Source organism: Adiantum capillus-veneris, chromosome 20, assembly GCF_014529385.1.
Source record: "Adiantum capillus-veneris isolate H3 chromosome 20, ASM1452938v2, whole genome shotgun sequence".
Lineage (NCBI taxonomy): Eukaryota > Viridiplantae > Streptophyta > Polypodiopsida > Polypodiales > Pteridaceae > Adiantum > Adiantum capillus-veneris.
Genome location: NC_140950.1, coordinates 139,181,241 through 139,188,353, shown reverse-complemented (window position 1 = coordinate 139,188,353; position 7,113 = coordinate 139,181,241). Strand labels below are relative to the sequence as shown.

Here is a 7,113-nt window from a genome sequence, read left to right as displayed (position 1 = left end):
TTTATTGTGCACAAATTTAAGTAGTATGCATGCTTAGAATAATGTTTGTGATAACTACGTCTTTCAAACACCAAGTAGAATTTGTCACTCTACTTTGGAACTATGATAGGGACTAAAGAGCAGACATGCTTGCGGAAGTCGAGTCTCCCAAGCACCAAATGGACTAGTCATCCATTCTTGAATGATATCGTAGGGTAAAAGGGGATCCTCTATCAGAAACATAAACTAATTGTTGGAATTATGGTTGCAGGAAAACACACACAGCTTGGAGAAGACGAAGGAAGCTCAAGGCACACAACCGAGAGTGCATCACTTAGTGTGCAATGGAAAGATTGATAGCCCTAGAGTGATGGAAGTATATACAATGCACACGGGAAAAAACCTCCTAAAGAGGGGAAAAATGCCTCGACGGTCCTAACTGTGTTCACACACATCACTACCACATGTATATGGTAACAAATCCCCCCTGGGAGTGATGCGGTGAACGAGAGCTGGCACATAGAGTAAAGGGAAGTGTCATGCCTTGATGACATGATCAGTCCACAAAAGGGAGTAAGCCCAAAGCTTTGCAGAAAGCTTCAAACTTCTCACGAGACAATGCCTTTGTGAAAAGATTTGCAAGGTTGCCTGTGTTGGCACATAAGCCAAGTTGATCTCTCCTACTGAGAGCCTCTCCCTGACATAGTGGTTATGCACCTCAATGTGCTTTGTGTGAGCATGAAAAACTAGGTTCCTCGCAACTGCCGATGCGCCCTGACTATCAATATAGATAGTGTTGGCAGTGTCATGTCCAACACCCAAGTCATCCATAAGGCGTCTGAGCCATACACACTCAACCGTAGCTGTGAAGAGTGCCTTGTACTCAACCTCACAGATGGAAGTGGCCACAATAGGTTTCTTCTTGCTCAACCATGATATGCATGAGCTGCCAAACATGAAACAAAAACCTCTTATGGACACTCGTGTGTCAAAACAACCAACCCAATATGAGCCCAAAAAAGCATGTAACTCTGGCGGCAATGATCCCCCCTTTGGCTAAAACAAGCCAAGATGTAAAGTGCCACTCAAGTAGCGGAAAATCCTCTTGACAGTCTGCCAATGCTTCGACCCTGGGCTATGCATAAATCTGTTGACCTGTGAGACTGCAAACTGAATATCCGGCCTCGTGTTGCATGCATAAATGAGTCATCCAACAAAAGTTTAATAAAGAGTGACATTTGCAGGATCACCAGCATCATGAAGACTCAATCTCAAACCTATTTCCATGGGAGTGGCAATAGGTTTGCAATCCTCAAGTCCAAACTTACATAGCAATGTCTCTATGTGACTTTTTTGACACGAGGCAATACCACCATCACACTGCTTAAACTGTATACCCAAATAACGATGCAACATCCCTAAATCTTTCATCTTGAAAGTAGCATTCAAATCAACCTTAAATTCAACAATATGTCTCTCATTTGGTCCATTGATCAGCAAATCATCCACATAAAGAACCACAATGAGAAGTACATGACCCTCACGCTTTACACAGTGTGCTTTCTGTTGGACTATTATGAAAGCCTCATTTGACCAAATGAGTGTCTGCCTTCTCATACCAAGCACAAGGAGATTGCTTCAAACCATACAAAGATTTGTTACATTTGTACACCTTATCCTCTTGTCCTTTTTGACAAAACCGCGAGGCTGCGTTACATAAACTTCCTCAAATATGTCACCATTCAAGAAAGCAGTAACAAGGTCTGATTGATGTACATCCCAATCAAAATGAGCTACCAATGCACATAGAAAATGCACAGTAAACATACGACAAGTGGGAGCAAAAGTCTCTTCATAATCTATACCTTTTTGTTGTGCATAACCCTTTGCAACAAGTCAAGCTTTATAGCGATCAATCTCACCATCCGGCTTGCATTTCAACTTGTATACCCACTTTGTACCAATGGCCTTTTTGCCAGAAGGCAAATCACATAAATTCCATATGTCATTTTCTATAAGCGCATCGTATTCTGATTGCATGGCACCCATCTCCAATTTTTGAATTATGTGCTTCATTAAAAGACAAAGATTCCTCAACATCATTGCACTTAACTTGGTGACTCTCTCATGACCACCGCCAATGTAGTGGTTGGCGTAGATAGTTTTTGCAATCTAAGCTAAGGTCAACTTAACCGTTCATTGGATTAACATTTTTAGACAGATAGTAACAAACCCTATCCCACTGTGGTGACACAGGTTGTGATCTATACCCTTGTACTTGTTTTCCTTGGAAGGTGACGAGTTTTGTCCTATCGAGCTATATGTGGCCACTTAGTGTCAGTGGACTATCTCTTGGCTTGAGGTGGTGACCTATTGTGGATTCTTCAAGTGCTTTACTTCTTTTCCTAGTTTTCTACACATCTCTTCATCCGATGGTGGTCTTGGATTCTATTGACAAGGGAGGATTTTCTTGTTGCCCGTCCTTAAATGGAACAATTGGATTACTAATACTAGCTGGGAGTATTGTGACTACCTCATGATCCGTGCTTTATAGCCCTAGAGGGTTGCTATCTCTTGCACATACTACAAGAAGCATTTTTTTCTACTCACAGAGGATTGTTGATTCTTGTTTGACAAGATAGAAAGACTACAAGTTCTTTGTTGTACATGTGGTATGTTCGAAGGCATACCCAAATCTACTTGATGCGAATGGTCTTGAGTCTACAAGCCCTTCTATCATCTATCCATAAGTACGTTTCCTAGATGGTTTTGAAGTTCCAAAGTGGGATTCCAAGCTTCCTCCCAGAGACATGGTTGTGGATAGGCCTCATGTATTTTTGCACCAGGCTCAGGGAGTCATTCCACTTCCTTGATAGAGCCTAGAGATCCTAATCAGTGCTTTGTGGATGTTGCGGTGGATGAGGTGAGGAATGTTCATCTTTGTGATCCCTCAGCCTATACCCCTTATATTCGAGTGGGTATGGTGTATTGTGTAGCCCCCTATATAGGCGAGGGGGGACACTTTGTCAGATTGTACACAGCCTTGTAGCTTCTATTGTTAGTAGAGTTTGAACCCGTAGGGCTTGTCTACTCTCTCTCTCTCTCTCTCTCTCATGCTTCCCTATCACCATGTGATACCTTTGCCATTGCTATTTCGTTGGAACCTCATTCACCCTTTTGTTAGAAAAAACATTACTTATTGCTCTCTCCCACGACGTTCCCACTCGTCTGGCCGCCTGCCTTTGTCATCGTCCAACATCCACCAGCTCGGTCTCTCTGCTGTAGGCCATGCTATCCCACTTGCTATCCACAACCATTCTCTAGTTGTTTTGCATCTCCTAAGATTCCAAGTTTTAATAATTGTTTAAAAATTGTGGTTCTTGATTGATTTTGTTAGCCAGAATCTTCAAAGATGCTCTCAAAGATCCTTGCTACAATATCTCCTAGCAACGGAGGGATGAAACAAAACAACCAAGATTCAAGACAAAATCAAACTCTGGCACATAGAATCACTCCAGGGTTGTCTGAGCTAACCATGCGACGCCCGCGATGTAGTTGTTATGGAGTGATATTTGCACAATAAAAAAAAAACTAATGACGCTCGTCTTCGCCGAGCACTTGCAACCTCGTCAAGGTAGCTAACAGGACTGTCGAGACAACTAGCTGAGAGCTTCCTACTGCCTGCATGGACATGCATGAATGCCTCCCTAGCCCGCAAACTGTTTCGATCGTGGCCTCCGTCCATGGCTCCGCATTGATTTCCTCTAGTTTCACTCAAAGCTTGCGATAGGATATTGCGAGATTCTCATTAATGGGAAATTTTCAAAATGGACATGCACTCTCTCCCTTCCTTCAACCGTTGTTTGGATTTTTCAACCAGCTCAAGGCTGAGAGACAAGTCGCACCATGTGTGAGCAGGGGGAGTGGAGAGGCGGATACCAAGAGGTCGAACCCAAAAGCATTTGCAAGTCAATGCAAGAAGCTTGAGAGAATCAAGCTATATTGGAGGCTCTCTATTGGATCAAACACTTCGTGACATCAGGAGAGAGAAGCTTTTGCTGAAATACCAAGCTTTTCCAAGGCACTAATGAAACGACAGCAGGGTTTCTACAATCACTTTAGATTCTTCTTGCCAATCCCCCTGCTCACACTGGGTGCGACCCAGCTCTAAGCTGAGGCACACTTTTCCCGGACATTCACTTTGCAGCCGACCCTCCACCTCGTCGCGCACCGTGTGAATCTGTCTAACCTACAGCGAAAACGGTGGAGAGTTTGCAGCCGCAGATCTTGGGGTCGACGGTGGAGCACCGACTGTCCATTGGGGGTTGCGGTGGAAGCTTCTGGAAGCCCAGTAGCTTATAGCTATAGGAGGAGCTCTCCGCCTTCTCATTCTGTAACCTAGTCGTTAGGGTCCTGCCCTTCTTTCTGCTCCCCTCTGCGTTTTCATTTCGTTCTTCGTTTGCCTGCTTATTCTCATTAAGACCTCCGCCATGTCTAAGGAAGGCCCAGCCATTGGTATCGACCTCGGCACCACCTACTCCTGCGTGGGTGTTTGGCAGCATGACCGTGTGGAGATTATCGCCAACGACCAGGGCAATAGAACCACCCCCTCCTATGTCGCCTTCACTGACACTGAACGCCTGATTGGTGATGCTGCTAAGAATCAGGTTGCGATGAATCCCATCAATACTGTTTTTGGTACGCGCTCTTTCCTTCCTTCTAGATTCGGAGTTAGATCTGGCTGTTGGGGATGTTCCACCGTGCGTGCATGTACATCTAGAGCATCTCTAGATCCAGTTTTCTCATATTAGCTATATGATCTGCGGAATTGACTGTATAAAATGAGGATATGTGCCCGTAAGAATTGGTTTGTATCTCTCGTCTGCGTAATTGGTCTGTTTCCTTGTCAGCTGATCAGTGCCATTTTGTTGAACGGCATAGATGTGCATCTGTGATTAGGTCCTTGAAGAGTTATCATTGTTTTATGACATTCTTTGCTTCATGCAGATGCCAAGCGATTGATTGGCAGGAGGTTCTCTGACACTACAGTCCAAAGCGACATCAAGCTGTGGCCTTTCAAGGTTGTACCTGGCCCTGGTGACAAGCCTATGATTGTGGTCCAGTACAAGGGTGAAGAGAAATCATTTTCTGCTGAGGAGATCTCCTCTATGGTTCTCGTGAAGATGAAAGAGATTGCTGAGGCTTTTCTTGGCAGCACTGTCAAGAATGCGGTTGTCACAGTTCCTGCTTATTTTAATGATTCTCAAAGGCAGGCTACTAAGGATGCTGGAGTAATTTCTGGATTGAATGTTATGCGGATCATTAATGAGCCCACTGCCGCAGCCATTGCCTATGGTCTTGACAAGAAGGCCACAAGTGTGGGGGAGAAAAATGTCTTGATTTTTGATCTAGGAGGGGGAACCTTTGACGTCTCCCTCCTGACCATAGAAGAGGGTATTTTTGAAGTGAAGGCTACTGCTGGTGACACCCACCTGGGGGGTGAGGATTTTGATAACCGCATGGTTAATCATTTTGTCCAGGAGTTCAAGAGGAAGTACAAGAAGGACATTACTGGAAATGCCAGAGCTCTTCGGAGACTTAGGACCTCATGTGAGAGAGCCAAGAGGACCTTGTCATCAACTGCTCAGACAACCATTGAAATTGACTCTCTTTATGAGGGAATTGATTTCTACTCAACCATAACACGAGCCAGATTCGAGGAGCTTAACATGGATTTGTTCAGAAAGTGCATGGAGCCTGTAGAGAAGTGTCTGCGAGATGCTAAGATGGACAAGAGCAGCATTCATGATGTGGTTTTGGTTGGTGGGTCTACAAGGATACCCAAAGTACAGCAGCTGTTACAGGATTTCTTCAATGGGAAGGAGCTGTGCAAGAGCATCAACCCTGATGAGGCTGTTGCATATGGTGCTGCAGTGCAGGCTGCAATTCTTAGTGGAGAAGGAAATGAGAAGGTTCAAGATCTGCTGCTCCTTGATGTCACCCCCCTCTCGCTTGGTTTGGAGACTGCAGGAGGTGTCATGACTGTCTTAATACCACGTAATACTACTATCCCCACCAAGAAAGAGCAAGTCTTTTCTACATATTCAGATAATCAGCCTGGTGTGCTGATTCAGGTGTTTGAGGGTGAACGCACTCGCACCAGAGATAACAATCTGCTTGGCAAGTTTGAGCTGTCGGGAATTCCGCCTGCTCCAAGAGGAGTTCCTCAAATAACTGTGTGCTTTGATATTGATGCCAATGGCATCTTGAATGTTTCTGCGGAGGATAAAACAACTGGGCAGAAGAACAAGATCACCATCACAAATGACAAGGGAAGGCTTAGCAAGGAAGAAATCGAAAAAATGGTTCAAGATGCTGAGAAATATAAGTCCGAAGATGAAGAGCACAAGAAGAAAGTGGAGTCAAAGAACTCTCTCGAGAACTATGCTTACAACATGAGAAATACAATCAGAGATGACAAAATTGCTGGCAAGCTTGATGCTGAGGATAAAAAGAAGATTGAAGATGCAGTGGAGCAGGCAATTCAATGGCTGGATCACAATCAACTTGCGGAAGCTGATGAGTTTGATGATAAGATGAAGGAGTTGGAGAGTATCTGTAATCCCATCATTGCCCGCATGTATCAAGGTGGAGCTGGTGATATGCCTCCTGGAGCTTTTGCTGGTGCAGATGAGGATGGCCATGGTCACTCTGGTGGAAGTGCTGGCCCGAAGATTGAAGAAGTGGACTAAATATTTTGGCACTCCTGTTGATTTGGTTATTTATATTTATCATTTTGGAAACACCTGATCCTCCCCATGGAGGGATTTTGTAATTGTTGGATAAACATGATTTTTACTTCGACACATATGCCTCTTCTAATCTGTAGTCTTTACTTCCTCTCTTGTGAATTTGGTTGATGCTGTGCTGTTCAGGTCAGTGTGTGTAAAAGTCCAGGGTGTTGTGTATTTTTAACTGGATATGGATAGGTTCCAAACTTGCCTTTGGACCTATCCATACTTGTCTTTGGTAGAATACTTGATACTGAAGTTATTTACTGCAAAAACTTGTAATTTCTTTATAATTTGGCTTGGACACTGGTATGATTTACCGTGCCCATTCTTGAAAAAAAAG

The 7,113-nt window shown here is 44.1% G+C and overlaps 1 protein-coding gene across 1 annotated transcript; it reads left to right on the top strand.

The window, feature by feature from the left end:
• The first annotated feature begins 4,351 nt into the window (after positions 1-4,351).
• LOC147433305 (heat shock cognate 70 kDa protein 2) lies at positions 4,352-6,847 on the top strand. Its single transcript, XM_086492909.1, has 2 exons — positions 4,352-4,677; positions 4,987-6,847. Exons 1-2 carry the CDS (start codon positions 4,470-4,472, stop codon positions 6,729-6,731), a joined length of 1,953 nt encoding a protein of 650 aa, XP_086349035.1. The 5' UTR covers positions 4,352-4,469; the 3' UTR covers positions 6,732-6,847.
• The last annotated feature ends 266 nt before the right edge of the window (positions 6,848-7,113 follow it).